Consider the following 16,938-nt stretch of genomic DNA (forward strand, 5'->3'; position numbering starts at 1 on the left):
CAATCCCACCCAGGGACCCAGCGGTGCCAAGTGGAGCACCACCCAAGTCCATGCAGTTATCCCTAGGCAGCTCCTCTGTCACCCCAGAAACTCAGCTAAGGGTAACCCAAGTAGAAAACCTTTGAAAAAGCCGATTTTATATTCTGTTCAGGCCGAAGGTACAAATTTCATTGCTCCTGCACAAGCCTTAATGAGACTCGCCTGGGCAGGGGGAGGGTTTACCCTTATGCTTTTGTGTACCAAGACAACTAGATGATCTTTAAGGTCCTTTCCAAACCAAACCATTCTATGATTCTACAAGACATCGGTGATCCAGAGTCTGCACAAGGGAATCTGCAAGTCACGGGTTTTAAACTTGCATCCAGCATTCGAATGCACCATTGCTATTGCCTCTCCTGCATTAAAAATATTAATGACCAAAGTCTGAAACACAACCAAGTCGAAGTGATGACTCAGCCAGCAACCACAACATGGAAATATTTCACAGCCAGTTTTGACATCAGATTTGACAGGGCTGGTTGTGGCATAAATTCCTGAAAAGATGCCAGCGTTGGGAGCATGGCGCAGAACAGCCCCAGTAATGCGCTGTTCTCGCAGTGCTGCAGGCAATTTCTCTCTATTCAAAATATCCTCTAGCCATCCCATGGTCCAACTAAGTCTAGATGTAGAATACAGTCCTAGCCCAGCATGGGTATATGGCATCTGACAGTCGAGCTATGAATACTTGCCTGAACTATTTCTCATAACATGTGCTATCTCACATACACTGCAAGCAGCTGCCAACACCATTTCTGAAGGGATCATTAAAGAGTGGCAAGTTTGATATTTAGGAAGCAAACCTAGAGGATTTATGTAAAGATGGATCTGGGATTTCTTTTCAGTAGTTCCCATTCATATCAACTCAAGAGTAACTTTAAGTTCAGCAAAGTCATGGTTTTACCATGTGAAATTTTCCATTAGACAGTGGATAAAAATAGGGTTATATGGGACTATGCCATACGGACACATCAAGCAGCATACCCGTTCTTCAGGTATAGGTTGCTAGGTTTATTCAGGTTTCATAGCAGGATTTCCTCATTCCCAGTGCTAGTACTTTACCTGTTCTTTATCAGCATTCCCCATCATCCCCTCCACTCTCTGCTGGCCTTTGCTGGAGACTGCCCTATCTGTGGAGTTCACACCACATAATAATTTAAATCAAAGACACATTTTCCTAGTTGACTTCTTACTGAAATTGTTCTATGGGTATAATCTGTACTACAGACCTGTAGCAGTTATGAAGATGCTTTGAAAGGGTTCAAGTTATTTTATAGTAGTGGAACACTCCTCACATTCATTAACCAGGTACACTAATAAGTATCCAAAGCATGAACCAAAATTCAGATGATAATCCAAAACCTTTCCATTAATCATCAATGACTACAGGCTATAATTTGCATGTGTGCATGTGTAAGGGTCATGTATATTTTTGTGTGTGTCCACATGCAAGGCAGGCACAAAAATAAAAAGCAAGCAATCGCCCATAGGACTTTCCTAAGGGATTGCTCCATATATAGGGAAAAATAGTGAGGGAAAAGTGAAATGAGGGTTAGAACCAGACACATATCCATCAACTCAATGAAGACTTGAGGAGAAAAGCTAAAGGCTGTGGGGTAGTATAGAGAGTTAATGCTCCCCCAAGGCAGAGTGAGTGACAGAGGAAGCACTGGAGTAGTACAGGGAGTTAATGCTCCTCCAAGGTGGAGCAGCAAAGGAAGCGGTGGAGAAGGAACTTTGCTGCCTGTGTGCAGAATTAATGAGTGGTTCTGGGCCCGCTGAGCTGCTGAGCTTCTGCTTCTCAATGAGTTGTTAATGGGGAACATGGAGAGTTAGGAAGTAATGAGGACTTTGTCAATATAGCTGTGGATAAAAGGGGGTAAGGAACCACTTACAGAAAAAAAAATCACACAAATCTGCAGCTACAGATTTGCACTTTCCGGTCCTTAAGAAATTACTTGCCATAATTTTGGAAGTGTTATAGAGGCTGAGAAGCAAAACACAACCACGAGACAGATTCTTTTATTAAACCAGAAGCAGCAAGAGAGAAAGATATCTTGGCAAAAGTGGGTTCATCTACAATTCCTTTATTTTTAATTCCAGGGAGAGTGAATAAAAAAAACGGCTGCCTGCAGGTGGAGGGAGCAGTGCTTTTGCAGGCAATACCCTGCACAAAGAGAAATGCCTCCATCACGTCATGCCTGGAAAGGAGAACACCACAAACAAGTCCACCCCACATGCTCCCTGTACCTTCATGCCTGCTAAATTATCTGTCTACATTCCCCATGGACTGGTCCAAACCCCAGCCTGTAACTCCATGCCTGCCAGAATAGCTGTCTACATGGTACCTGGGGCCATTAGATAACCCACCCCAGCAGGACTACCTTGTGTTGGTGCCACAACACAGCCAAAAAAATCAAGAGTGTTTCTTCCAAAGTGACCAGATTAAAAGAAGAATATAAATTCGGGGTAGGAGGGTGTTCAATATCCATCTTATGGTTGAGTTTGTTGGCACTTAGGAAATGGGGATTATTTTCCAGGTTTTCTGAGCAATCCTAGCCACTTTCCACCTCCTTCCCCTCCCAAAAAAGGATTCCCCCCTCCAAGCAAGAGCTTCAGTGTGCAATCATTTTTTCCCTTTTATTTTATGTAAAGACAAACACTATTAAAAGTACACCGTAATCTCATTTCTTTACCTCCACGAAGAGCAAACACAAAGAAACACTCCCTAGAAAAAAAGAGCCAGATTTATTCAAATGAAAACATCCCATTTATGTGTCCCCCAAGACTATGGAGGAGGTATCACTCTCTGTGCTGGAATGTACTAAGCCAGACAGGACCATTGCCACACCAGCTTCTCTCCCTTATCCAGCTTCCACAGGACATGCAGAGCCTTTGCAGCCTCCTAAGTCAACCTGGTTCAAAACTGCAATCCAGGTGGACTGGATATGGGTGGGAAAGACAGGAACAGCTCTTATGGGGGCATCCAAGCCCTGCAAGCACTGACGAAGCTCTCTGGCTGCATCCCACAACACTCTCAACCCTGGGCATGCATGGTCAGGGAGAAAAGAGACAAGACAGCAGCCAGTTTGGCTTTACATAAGCCACGAGCAATCCCCGTTTCATGGGAATACTGCCTACAGTCAGATCCATGCACTCCTGGCTTCTCTGCACCAGCAGGGATACAGAGAGGCCAAGGGTGGGGAAAGATGCCTGGACCTCCTTGCTTCCTTCTGGGTTTCTTTCAACATAAAACCAATTGACACAGGTGGAGAAGAAGGGACAGAATACAACATGTAGCTATGGCACAAAGCTGGCAAATATTCTGCATATGAAAAAATAATGTTTAACAAACCCACTTCCCTTCAATGCACAAAAACTATCATGGAAACCAAAACCATCATAAATAAGTAACGGACCACAAAGCATGCTTGCATGTAAAAAAACTGATGGGAAATGGGTAGGAATGCTCCTCAGAGCACTAAAGAGAAGTCAGCTTCACCACTCTCCTTTCTGCAGCACAGGATGGTTTCATCCAGCTGGTGAAGCTCCAGAGCACAACCCCATGGAAATATCCGGGCTCGTGCTTAACCCTGCATCACCCCCATTCCAGCACTAAGTACTAACGCATGCTTGATTAGGCAACAGGAGACATATCTGCTCCTTCCAAAAGTGACCACAAGCTCTTGGCAATAACACTGAGTACTTGCTCTGGCCCTAACCGCACACCGCAGTTGTTCAAGTGCCCTGCCAAAGGAAGACATCTTGCCAGATGGAGTACTCAAAATAAAGCAAAGAAGAACAATCACTTTAAATAGTCACCGGTTCAACTGCTCTTACCAAGAGAACATGCATAAAGGTGACCTCAGAGAAAGAAAAACCCATTAAAGCAAATGTTAAAAGTGATTTTTCAAATATGCCCTTTTCACTTTTCACATATATATCTGCCAAAATCTTACAAAACCAGAGCCTCAGCACTATTCACTTTTATATATATTCCCACTGGTCCCAGTGGCATTTCTCCCATGGATGGGGACTATAGATCAAATGAGGGTATTTTCTAATTTTGGTTATCTTTTGTGCATACTGACCACTTTTGGACGCAAATTTTTGCCTTCTGCAATTACAAGGCTGTATGACAAACCGTGAAATTAAAATTAATCTGGAAAAAAGAGAGAATTCTGGATTCTTTCATACTTTGGAAACAATAGAGCAAAAAGCAACAAACATGCCCACAGAGCGACCCAAACTTGAAAAGAAACAAAATGCCATCCAAAGGCAAATGGCAGAATTCCCAGTAACACCATTAATGCCAGAATTTCATCTTGTATGCTTTTCTGTGAATCAATACAAAATATTTCAATGAAAATATCATATTATATACCATTTATAATTACACATATGATCAGATTCTCAAATGCTGTTTTTGAGATGCAGACCTCATGCTGAAACAATAATCAAACCCTATATATGCAGTTCTCGGGGCATACATGCAGATGAGATTTTGGCACACACGTATAGTGCAATATATGCATTGGGATGTAAATCTGGAGCCCAGTTTGAAAAAACTGCTTGCATCTGCATCACCATGATACCCATCCTCAAAATGCATACCCAGCACTCTGCAAGCACCTGCTAGTCCTCTCATCTTGGTACTGAGGAAGCCTGGTTTAGAGCTGGGGAGAAGCATGGCGGGGAGAAGCATGGCAGGGAAACAGCACAGCATCAGTGTGGTTGTGGGCAACCTAATCTAGTTGAAGATGTCTCTGCCCATTGCAGGGGGGTTGCACTAAATGAGTTTTGAAGGTCTCTTCCAGCCCAAACTATTCTGTGATTCTGTGCCTCAGCACACAAGTGGAGGCTTGTGTTAGCAGAGGGCTTGCTGGACTTCTGACAGGAGATGGCTTTATTTTCCTGGCCAGCAGGTTGTCCTGGTTGCTTTCTACAGCACTTGGGGGAAGAGCTGCCCTGCGCTGGGCACCTTGCCTACCTGCTGGTGTTGGTAACCCCATCACTGGCTTCAGTGGCATATTCTTCTCACCTTATAGCAACCCCTGAGATCGATGGGGCCTCAAGCGTGCCTCAACATCCCTGGCCATCCCTGGAGTGGGGACAACAGCAACACAACCTGAGCCTGCCACATCCCTGGCCAGGGCATTCCCCAGGTTACTCCTGTGTCTGGGTACTCGGCATGGCTGAAGCCCAGCATCTTTTAACGACCTCTCCTTTCCACACACTACTCTATTCATTTTCCACTTCCCCACTTGCAGCTGTTGAGCCCTATTAACACACAGAAAAAAAACACATTTAAACCCAAACCTGCTAGGCCAGAAATAGAAGTTCTCATTTTCTTTTCCAAAACACAGAATAGCTGGGCAACAACGAAAGGAAAAGGAAATCTCCCCGAGTGCACATCTGGAACCAATTTGCTGTATGTAGCCACTGGGTGTCACTTTTGATATATATTGGTTCAGCCACGCAGTGCTTCAGTGAGAGAAACAGATTTCAAAGAGGCGATCCTAAACCAAACCAGACTGCTCTGCAGCCTCTCACACGCCAGCTGTAATTAGCAATGAGCTAGTCAAGCTGATTTATTAACAAAAGGTCTTCACCACAACATTAAGTGTTCTTACCTCTCGGTCTGCAGCGTGACTTTTGACGGCTCCACATTAGGGTTTTCCCACTCCATCTGTGGACAGTGCATGAAGTAGCATAGGGTGTACAGAGCCTCTGGCTCCCAGTAGAATGATCCCTGCTTCTGGTGCATTGGTGTCCCATTCCCGTGCTGCTTGGCGTTGAGAGGCTGGAGGTGGTGCATTGCGCGAGACACCAGGTCACCTGGAAAGAAGTAGAAGCTGGGTGAATGCCAGGCTTTTCAGCTGCCTCTCCCCTGAGTTTTCAAACCAAAAGACACGCTGTGTTGGTTTTCCCTTCTGTTTAAGCTCACATATGCAAATGGAAAAGGGTAGGACAGGATCTGGTGCATTGCTCATCACCAGGCTGGACTTTGCCTGGTGGTTTACATGGTGTGGTGTGGCATAGCCAAGCCACCGGTAAGCTCCCAAAGGCTTGCAGAAGATGTTTTCCTGCAGACATGGTGTGTACGCAATGCCGTCTCAGCACTCCAGAAGAGATGGTACTCCAGGGCATGGGACACAGCTACCTAACCCCACAGCCCCCCAAAATCGACCAGTGAGAACAATGCAGAGTGGCACCAAAAGCTGCATGCTCCTGGTTAGAGCATGGCATGGAAATCCAGCCCCTTGAAAGGAGGAAGGAGGCAGCCAGGTAAGACACTGAGCACTAAGGGAGAGTGCAAAGGGACATGCGAGTGAAGAAAAAAGGGAGGGAAAATTCCTAAAAGACAGCATCGGAAACGTGCAACCAAAACTACAATTTGAAAGCACAGGAAAACTTCACTTTAGCAGAAGAGCAAAACCTGTGAAGTAGGCTCACCCAGCCCCTACGGTTTCCAGAGCACAGAAAATGGGATTGAGTGCACCCTCAGCAAGTTTACCAATGACACCAAGCTGTGTGGTTCAGTTGATACGCTGGAGGGAAGGAATGCCACCCAGAGGGACCCTGACACACTTGTGAGGTGGGCTGATGCCAACCTCATGAAGTTTAACCATGCCAAGTGCAAGGTCCTACACCTGGGTCGGAGCAATCCCAGGCACAGCTACAGGTTGGGCAAAAAGGAAATTCATGGTAGTCCTGCAGAGAAGGACTTGGGGGTGTTGGTCAATGAGAAAATGAACATGAGCCAGCTTCAGTGTGCGCTTACAGCCCAGAAAGCCAACCGTATCCTGGGCTGCATCAAAAGGAGCGTGACCAGCAGGTCAAAGGAGGTGATCCTGTCCCTCTGCTCTGCTCTCATGAGACCTCACCTGGAGCACTGTGTGCAGTCCTGGTGTCCTCAACATAGAAAGGACATGGAACTGTTGGAACAAGTCCAGAGGAGGCCACGAGGATGATCAGGGGACTGGAGCACCTCCCATATGAAGACAGGCTGAGAAAGTTGGGACTGTTCAGCCTGGAGAAGAGAAGGCTGCGTGGAGACCTCATAGCAGCCTTCCAGTATCTGAAGGGGGTTATAAGGATGCTGGGGAAGGATTCATCATGAGGGTCAGTAGTGGCAGGACAAGGGGTAACGGGTTCAAACTGAAAGAGGGGAAGTTCAGGTTAGATATTAAGAAATTTTTTACTGTAAGGGTGGTGAGGTCCTGGAATGGGCTGCCCAAGGAAGCTGTGAATGCTTCATTCCTGGCAGTGTTCAAGGCCAGGTTGGGTATAGCCTTGAGCAACACAGTCTAGTGTGAGGTGCCTCTGCCCATGGCAGGGGATTTGGAACTGGATGATCTTAAGCATTCTTTCCAACCCAAACCATTGTGTGATTCTATGATTCTAAAATGGCCCTGGAGAATGATGCTTGCTGTCTCCCCTCCACTGAAGTGGTTCAGGGTGCTTCCTCATAGGGTGGGTATGGGAAACCAGTGGCAGTATGCAGGCCAGGATCAGTAAAGCCAGCAAGTGAGATGAGCAGGCAAATATATATGGGAAAGCAGCAGTGAAGTCTCTTAGCACAGTACTGATGGTAACTAATTAACTAAAGTGCCTCCCTCCGAGGCAGTGAATTTTACCTCTGTTGACTAGTGACCACTCTATCAAAGGCAAGGAAACAATTGCGGTTATAAACTGTCTTTTTTCACACTTTCAGATCACTCTGAGAGTGCTTTAGGGGGAAATAATGATCTCAGATCAAATCAGATGGTTTGTTTTAAATGAAAACCTGAGCAAGAGCCCTTTGGGTCATTCTTAAGCTATACAAAAGCGAGTGATGGGGGAAAGAGGACATAATTTTCCGATGTTAAGAAGAAGTCACACACTTTCTCTTATTTGCTTTTCCCAGGTGACCACTGAGCAGTGAAACTTGGAAGGAAAAGTTAAAAATGTACACCGAGGTAGGAACATAAAACCAAATCTGGGGGAGAAAAATATAAGCTCCATAATGAATTCCTGGGCAAACTTACAGAAGAATGATTTTGACTGTGCGCAAGGCAGAGCTACAGGTTTTCTGCAAAGCCCCATCCCTGCGAACACACCACAGCACATATCACCCCTCTCTAAACTGACTCACGCAGAAAATGATGCTGCTGCTGTGATAATGTGCACCAGAGAGAATAGAAATGTCTCATTGAAAAATGCTCAGCCCAGTCCTCAAAAAGCATAGCCTTAAAACCATGGAGAGAAGAAAACCGCTGGCATGAGAAAACTGCCGAGTCCATGATTTCAGGGATTTAACACAATTTTTTGCTGCACTCTGCAATATTCTTCTGATTCAAAGCTTTCATTTAAAAATAGTTTCTGTCTTTTCCTTCTGCCAGGAAATTGTCATGATAGAACCAGTCTTGTAGCCCCGTATTCTCTCATAATTTCCAGGAGAAGCTGTGCATGCAGAAAGCCTGGAGGATCAGATCTGCAGCAGAAGCAGAGGTGCCTCGGAGGTGACTCCTCCGTCTTGCCCCGCATTAACTGCAGACACCTAGAAGCAGCAGGAGAGTTCAGGATCCCCTTCACTCAGCCCACTCTGTCACAGCAGATGTGTATTGCCAAGTCTAGCAGTGGCCAATCTAACTGCCAGCAACACTGCTGACAGCAAAAGTAAATTCCTCTCTTTTTCTCCAAAAGGCAAAACAACAGCATAGAAATGCTGGCTGCAAGATCCAGCCTTAACAATAATTGCAAAAGCAGAAAAAAGGAGCTGCACTAAATTCAGACTCTTCAGACCCAAACCACTACAGCACTAAAGCATGTGGCTGAAATTAAGCATATGACTAATCTTATTTCAGTGGATTGAGACAAAGACACCTCTGACTCCTGTACTGAACAATGAACAAAAACTCAGGATGCCATTTAGGCTCAGATTCAGGCAGCAGCATTGCTTCATCTTCATTCCTCCCCGAGCACTGGGGCAATGCAACTTCAGTGACACATCCAGCATCAGAGGAAGCTGCATGGTGAGTAGGGAGGGAAAGCATCAGCAAGAATGACGCTGGCAGGGCAGGCAGCTCAGCAGCGCTGCTGATGCAAGGCTAGAGGAACTCAAGCCTCCCTGGAATCAGTGGCAAAGCTCCCATCCATTTCAATACGCCCAGGAGTTCACCCTTTTATGCTATATTTCCTCTACTGCTTCTTAAGAAACCCAAACCAATTCATGCCATTAAAGCTGTATTAATGCCTTTCATGTTTAAACCTCATTTTATCACATTATACCAAGAACTGATTGGCTTAGATCTTGTTTTTGCCTTTCCTATGTTATCTCTGGTTACATTTCAAATAATATCTATATTAACGATTATTATAACATTCCTCTATCAGAGATAATTCAAAGCTTAAATAATGAATACCTATAAAGCACTGAACTTCACAGGGGGCTGGCTGTAAGTAAGCATAAAAGGCTGTATTATAATCTTGGTACCCAACAGGCAGAGGACTGGAGGCAGGATGGGAATCACTGGCCTCTATTTTATTCCACAGTGTAACCTCGGACAATTCACTGCATGCCCTGGTGCCCTTTTCCTCCTCCAGTTATGATGCAAATTCTTCAGAGCAAAAACTGTGCACTGGGATCAGTGCCAAGAACAGATGAGGAAGCTGACAGACACACACACACACTGTATGGCAGTACTTATTCATACTCTGTAAAATGTAGTATAGTGTCAACATCTGGTTTGAGATGCACATGTGTTGTTTTCAATCCCTACCACATTTTACTGCTTCTATTCTTCCTTGCTAATATGTTTTTTCTTCTCTATTTTCTTCCAAAGAACATACCAAGAGTTGAAGCACTCTTTGATTGTGGCCAGGGTACCCTAAAGCCCATGGATGTGAAACCAGCACCATGACAGGACTCACTGGTCTGGTCTCCAGCAGTCAGCCACAGGTTTCATCTGGGAAGCCCAACCTATACAAGTCCTCCTTAACAGCTGCAAAAGCTATGGTATATCTGAACACGAAGGGCAATCCTGAATTTGTGGCTAAGCACAGAAAGGCAAGCCCCCTCCATCAGTTTGTGTCAGCCATCTCCACTCTTCAGAGATGCTGTCAGCACAGCAATGCTCTGCAAAGGAAGGTTACCTGCTCACAGCATTGCTGGTTCTTCTGCACCTGAAAATGTCTCAACTGTATCAACTAAGTGCATCTGAAAGGCCAATAAATTACTGAGTACATTATTACAAAAAAAAACCCCAGAAAATATAAAAAATGAAAATCCCAGTTGATCTTTTAACTCCATGGACCTGACTCCTGAGGGCTGTGATATCACACAAAGATCTTGGTGAGGATCCCTGCCTCACTGCCCCTGTGCTCACTCTCACTCCTGTACCACCACCTGCAACCCATCTGAGGAACAGACTGAGGAGCTGATCTGCCTGATGAGAGGCCTTGCCAATTTTATTTTGTTTTTAATTTAAGCCAAATAAACACTTCTGTAATGTATGCAACACAAGCCAACGCACAAACTGCTCTGCTGGCAGGAACAGGGAGAGCAAAACAGCACGTTGTATGGGGTAGACACGTAGAAAACAAACTGAACAGCGAGGTGGGGGATATTTGAGGATATTTTTGTTGCTGAAGCTGGGAATCCAGAACTGGAGAGCAGGCTCCCAGAGAGCAGCGAAGGCAGCAGCAAGCCCCAGGCTGGCACTGCTTTGCAGCCCTGAGTCAGGATGGGGAAGAGCTCTGGCAAAGCAGCTCCACACTGGAGCTTGTCAGCCCAGGGGAGGAACACTATGCCTTGTATACTGGCTAGCAATGGACCCATGAGACCATCAGCATACCCCAGTGTGTGGAAAGCAGCCACTATAGCTGCTTTCCATACATTTCACCCCTTCCACAACTAAAACAGCACTTCCCATCGCTGCTGCTGTCAGTTCAGCACAGTTTATGAGTGCAAGGTCCACATACATTTGATTTGAAAATTGAAAATATTATGTAATGTGCATGTTGGGACACAGGCCTGGTTTAAGGCAATACTGAATATTTAAAGAACAACTTCACTGACTTCAAGCCAAAGATGTGATGTGACAGGGAAAGTTAAGCTGCTCCAGTCTGTATGGGGATGGTATATTATATACGACAACATGCAGCACACACGTGGACAGCTGGAGCCTGCTCCACAGTCACCAGCAAAGGCTTTTTGGCTTCAGTAAAAGCTATTATCACTGCTTTTACTATTTTAAAGCCAAATATTTACAATATAGCACATTCATTTCCAGTTTTGTGATGGGGGGAGGGTGGGAGAAGAAAAGCAAAGAGAAGGAAGAAAGAGGAAATGACAGATGCCCAGTGCCTACTTCTGAGAAGCTTCCTTGGGATTTTATAGTTTGTCATGATAGACCTGATTGTCCAATCATATCTGCCTATGAGCAGATTCACTGCTTTCAGAGGGATAAAATTCCACAGCATACAACATTCAGCAGGGTGTGTGACTGGCCAACTACAGCCCTGAGGTCACGGACCTATTCTTACATGGCCATTCCCTACTTTTCCTTGTTACAAAAACATGTCCTAAAGCTGTAAGAATAACTTAATGATGATCTTTTTGCACACTGAAAAGAAGCCGCACAGTTCTTTGGCCCATGTCTTTTCTCCAAAGCACAGGAGGGAAAAGGATCTCTCTATCACAGCCCACCCTCCACGGCACGTCCTCTTTGGACATGGTGTGAAGCAGCAGCAGGCTGTATTTCTAGCACGGCAGCACCCTGCAGGTAGCACCCATCAGTCTGATAATGCTGGTCTGATCATGCATCCAGCTTCCCATGACTCCAATGTGTGTAGCCTGCTCTCGGGAATCACACCCTGAATGTTGACAGCACCAGTGTTACCTGAGCGATCAACCCAAGCAAAGAGGGGGCCAGAGCTGTGGAACAGAGTTGTGTTTAATGTACTCCTTTGTCCTGCCCAGACCACAAAATGGAAGAGAACTGGTCAGGGAACTGCACTCCTGATGTCACTTCCATGTCATGGCCAGCAGTTTCCAAAGTTTACTCCTTTATAAGCATGTGAGCCAGGTGTAAAACTCACTTTCTTGACATAGACTCATTTCACACCTAAGTATAAAAGTCTTGGGCCTTTGCATTTGCTCACAACCAGCTCTGGGGAGGCTATGTTGAAAACATGATTTAGAACCCTGATAATAAAACCACAGTCTGTCCAATCAGACTGCTACCTGGTAGCTGTGGCCAACCTGCATCCTTCCCAAACTTTAGCTATGTTTCTCTTCCTACCTCCCCGTTTCCTCTGGTGTCTGCACTGAAGAGATGTATTGCTACATCTCACGCCAGCCTTTGCCTGTAAGGGCATGAATGTGGGTGAACACGAGTAGTTGAGCTGTATCTCCTGTACCACAGCAGACTGCCTCCAGCCATCCACTCAGTCAGCCACCCCAGCCATCCCTACACTCTTGATTTCAGCTACGCTGTTCCTCCATGTTTGCTGTACCTATGGTGCTGCATCAATCTCTTATGTTTCAAAAGTGAGCTGAGCAAAAACTGCTCCAGTGAAACTTCTCCTCAAATGATTTATTGGAGGTCTTTGCATTGTTAACTCAAGATGACCCACCTATACCTGGAAAGGAGTGCAGAGAGCTAGGTGGACGCACACTGTAAAGCATTTAGTACATATTTCACTGTCCACAATGCTCTTAGCACAGTGACTTCCTACATAAAGCTATGCTATTCTTGGTACATAGTATATTCCAGATTCAAGAGCCAGCTGCCTGAGGCTGTCGGTGCATTTGAGGTGCCATAACCCACAGTCACTGGAGCATCCCACATGCAACAGATTCACTACTGAGCTCATCTTGCAAAAACCTCCCCATCTCTGCCATCTCCACTTGCCCATACCAAGCCCCTATGTGAATTTGCTGCTCCCAGCAACCTTTTCCTTTTGTAACAGCCAACTGTCTCACCCACAGAATAGCAAACGAAGGAGCTGTGGTCCCAAACTCTGAATCCACTGCCAAAAGAGAGGACCAGGATACAAGCAACCCATTTCCTGACAGTGGCTTCCCTGTGGCCTCCCACAGATCATTTAACATTTTATCTCCCCTTATCCCACCATCATGAGAAGTTTCTATTTATATTACAGAGTAGCATTTGTGTGCGATTTAGTGTTTGCAAAGCCTTTGAAGACTGAGAAATTAGGGACTGGATACATTCCATGAAGAAGCCACAATAATAATTAAACCTTCTCAAGTTCACTTACCTATTATAACAACACTATTACCTTCAAAATCTCCAATCCAATGTGGCAAGCATGATGTCTGTGTTTGATTCCTCTTAAACCACGTCAACTCCAAACAAAACAAGCTTTGACTTGGATGAGCTGTTCATCTCTTGACCTAATGCAGAGCCTTCCCTTTGCAGACTGCTACTGCCTTACGGACCACTGTTCCCAGATTTTCTTTGGACTGACCTAGACCCATGTGCTCAAACTCTGAATTTAAGAGCCCCCCGTGGCTGAAAAGGCCAGCTGAAGAGTGCTCACCCTGGCCTGTCTGATCATCTACGCTTTGCACAGCACAGACAGAGAGCACTGCAAACCTAAGGAAAAGAAAATGTTCTTTTAACACCAAGTGTGGTGTCATGCACAGGAGTTCCGGGGTGAAGAGGAGTCTGCACTTCAAGGGTGATGTACATGAGGGAGTCCATGCCAATACAGTGGTGTATCACAGAAGGCTGGTGGAGGACTGGAGCTCCAGCATCCTCCACCCACTGAGGCGATGCCTTTTGCCTCTAATCATCAAACCTGAGTGGGCTCAAATGCATGAGATAGAGGCCCTGGAGGAAGATAACCACCTGCATGGGGATAAGACTCTGGCTCAGCCCCCAGGAAGGCAAAGGTGGCTGAATCTTATCTGTGGGGAGAGCCAGGGAGCTCCCAAAGGAGTGCTGACAGCAGATGGAGACCATGAAAGTGATAGCTGCCTCTGTTCAGCCCCTGTAACTCCATGGTCAACATGGCAGCGAAAGAGAAGGTAGAGCCTTAGCAAAGTATAGACTGGTATATTCAAATTATCTTCCCTCCTGCTTCATTTTCTGATAAATAAATGCATTGCTTTATGGTTTATGATAGGGAGTATGTCAGGGGAAAAGGGAGAAAAGCAGGGGGTCATGTGGGGCTATTTGGAAACTCATCATCCCTTTCAGGCTCAGGTCCATCACTCAGAGGGAGCTGCAAGAGGAACAGAGAAGCTAGGAAAGCCTGCAACTAGCTATCACTTGGAGGCAAGGAACTACCTAGCTTGTAAGCCCTGCATTAATCTGTCTTGTGCTCACTGAAGGGACACCTCAACAACTTCTCTTTTTTATCTGTTACACACAGAGCACATGACGTGTAGACTGCAGTGAAGAGGAACCTCAAACAAAAGGTCCAGAAAGCAGTGGGAGAGTGAGGACATGCAGATCTTATGCAATAACCCAGTGGAGGGCCCTCATAAAGTAGATCTATCACCACAGGTGGAGAATGCCCACACAGGTTGCCAGTCTACGGCCAAACGCTACACTGAAGGGAGCACTATGATTCGAATTCAGTTTTTGTCTAGTACCTCCACTTAGCTCAGCAGTACAATGCATGAAACAAACTGTTCTCCTGGACTAAGCTTTGGCCTTTCTCTACAATGTAGCTTAATCTGCAGAAATGTATCTGACAAATAAGGCTTTTGGTCTGGCAGTAAATAAGTAGATCACTTAAAATCCACCCTCCTTCAGGTGCCACTTTTCCTGCAAGCACCTTTACCCTGGTATTTGCTCCTAAGCCTAGGTTTAACCTCTTGTTCACAGGATGTGAATTGGTTTGTATGGCTCCTGCAGTGCTCCTTCCTGTTGGTTGCAGAGGATGAAAAGGCAAAAGAGAGGATGCCTGCTTTCATCATCTACTCAGCTGGGGCTGAGAGGAGAAATGAAAACCAGTATTGTTATGTGCAATCAAATTCTGACTTATGCTTAAGCAGTAATCCCTCTTTTCACCCTACAAGTGTACCAAGATCTACCAGGAGACTGTTAATTTGGAAATCCATACATTCAGAACTGCGGAGGCCAAGAGAAGATTATGGGTGGCATTTTTCCAATGGCAAAAAGGAAAACCTTGATGAGATCTGATGTGAAGGAAGTATCAGCCTGAGCATCACAGCTGAGAGGTGCTCTACAAGTTAAACACCATTCAAAGGGCAAAAAGCTGTGAGATCAGCAGTGCTAAGTCACATCCACATCTTCAGATTATCCTAGTTTAAGATAAAACATGGCTACTCATTGTGGTTAACACCCAGCGCAATGCCACCACCACCAATCACCACAGTTTGTACAATATTGGGTGGCAAACTTCTCACCAGGAAAGCCATAGCAGACTGGCCATCTTTGGACTTAAAGCAAACAGTTTTCTGTTCTAAGCTGAAGACATGTGTGAAGACGCGGTTTGGATGACATCCTAGGCCACAGTTAATCCCCATGTGAGGCTCAAGGGACACAACCTTTCTGCAGCCCTATGCATTGTGCCTCAGCATGGGGTGGTTGTCTGAGCTCCACCATACACTAAGACCTTGCATTCTTCACCTCAAAACAGTGAGGAAGGAATATTTCTTAGTGACAGGATTGGTGCTAAGCCCCTGCTCTTCCTTGTTACCACCTACAAGACACAAGAGAAAGAGGGTCCTCCTCCATCCAGCAAAACACCAGTGACATCCAGTTATGAGCCTCATCCCTTCTGCATCTGGGCAGCAGCATTTTTGGATGGGTGATGAAGAGGTTTGTTGGAGTGTTACACTCTTAAATACAACCTAAATGTTTGTGGATTGCTAACATGCATCTAAAGAAGTTAGAAAAAATATTAAAAGGTCAATATTAAGTATCATGGAACCTCTCAAAGGCCAAAGCTTTCCCTAATACTCCTCTCTTTTTCTGCTCAGTCTACTTATTTTTCCCCCTCTTAAGGGGATGAAATAAAAGAGAAGAACTAGAAATCTAGAAGAATCCCCAAAGCTTCTGAACCACCCCCCAAACAAATCTATTCCCTTTCTCCTCTAGGTCTGATCTGGAAATACAGAAAAGTTAGGAAAAATTGGGGGAAAAAAAGTCTCATGAAATTTTTTTTTTTTAAGATTAAACAGTGAAATACTGTCAGGCTGCTGTTTAAAATCCTATTATTTTTGCTGTGCTTCAGTTCTTCCCAATGTTCTCTATATAATAAGCATTTCAAATGAAATTAAATTATTTTAAAACACACTGTAGTAGGCTATTACAATTCCTGAATACTAAATGCCAATATAACATGGGCCAGATTTATTGTTGTTCCTTAACTTTGTGCTGTGTTCATTATATTTTAATGAATAAGGTTTCACATTAATTTTTCAAGCCTTTTCTTTGGAATCACGCATTACACTGTAATTGCATTGCAGAATTAGGTCTCTATTTACATTCTCCTCCTAAGTCCTGGAGATGAAACCTTCCTTTGATTTTTTTCCCCTAAGTCAGCAACATCTCCTCTTCCTCCTATTTTCAGGAGAGCGCCCCAGGGCCAGTAGTGCAGTGGTGTTACCTCCCCTCTCTGCTGCCAGGCAAGGCAGGGCCATTCCATTGGCAACCAGTGCCCGCTGCCTGCCAAACCTAGGAGATGAAAGCAGAAGCAGGGTTTGGGGGGGACCACAGCAGCATCTCTCAGTCCAGTTGTACCTGCCTGGCTGTGAGGACCCCTCAATGGCATCCTGGGTTGACCTCCTCTTCTGCAGAAGGTGCTGCCCTCCTGCTATGGTTGTATCCAGCATCCCACCTTCCCCAGTTTTCTCTAGCCTCTGTGACTGCTCAGGGAGATGCAGCTAACCTAAATGGTCTTTTCTAATATGCTGAC

At 45.3% G+C, this 16,938-nt stretch overlaps 1 protein-coding gene across 3 annotated transcripts in view; it reads right to left on the minus strand.

The window, feature by feature from the left end:
• ABTB3 (ankyrin repeat and BTB domain containing 3) overlaps window positions 1-16,938 on the minus strand; it is a 173,777-nt gene that overhangs the window by 55,592 nt on the left and 101,247 nt on the right. For all 3 annotated transcript variants that reach the window (XM_034062953.1, XM_031050035.2, XM_013129373.3), the window contains exon 3: window positions 5,670-5,874. In XM_034062953.1, coding sequence (XP_033918844.1) covers window positions 5,670-5,874 — 205 coding nt within the window. The remainder of the gene's footprint in view (window positions 1-5,669; window positions 5,875-16,938) is intronic.

This window comes from Melopsittacus undulatus, chromosome 5, assembly GCF_012275295.1.
Source record: "Melopsittacus undulatus isolate bMelUnd1 chromosome 5, bMelUnd1.mat.Z, whole genome shotgun sequence".
NCBI lineage: Eukaryota > Metazoa > Chordata > Aves > Psittaciformes > Psittaculidae > Melopsittacus > Melopsittacus undulatus.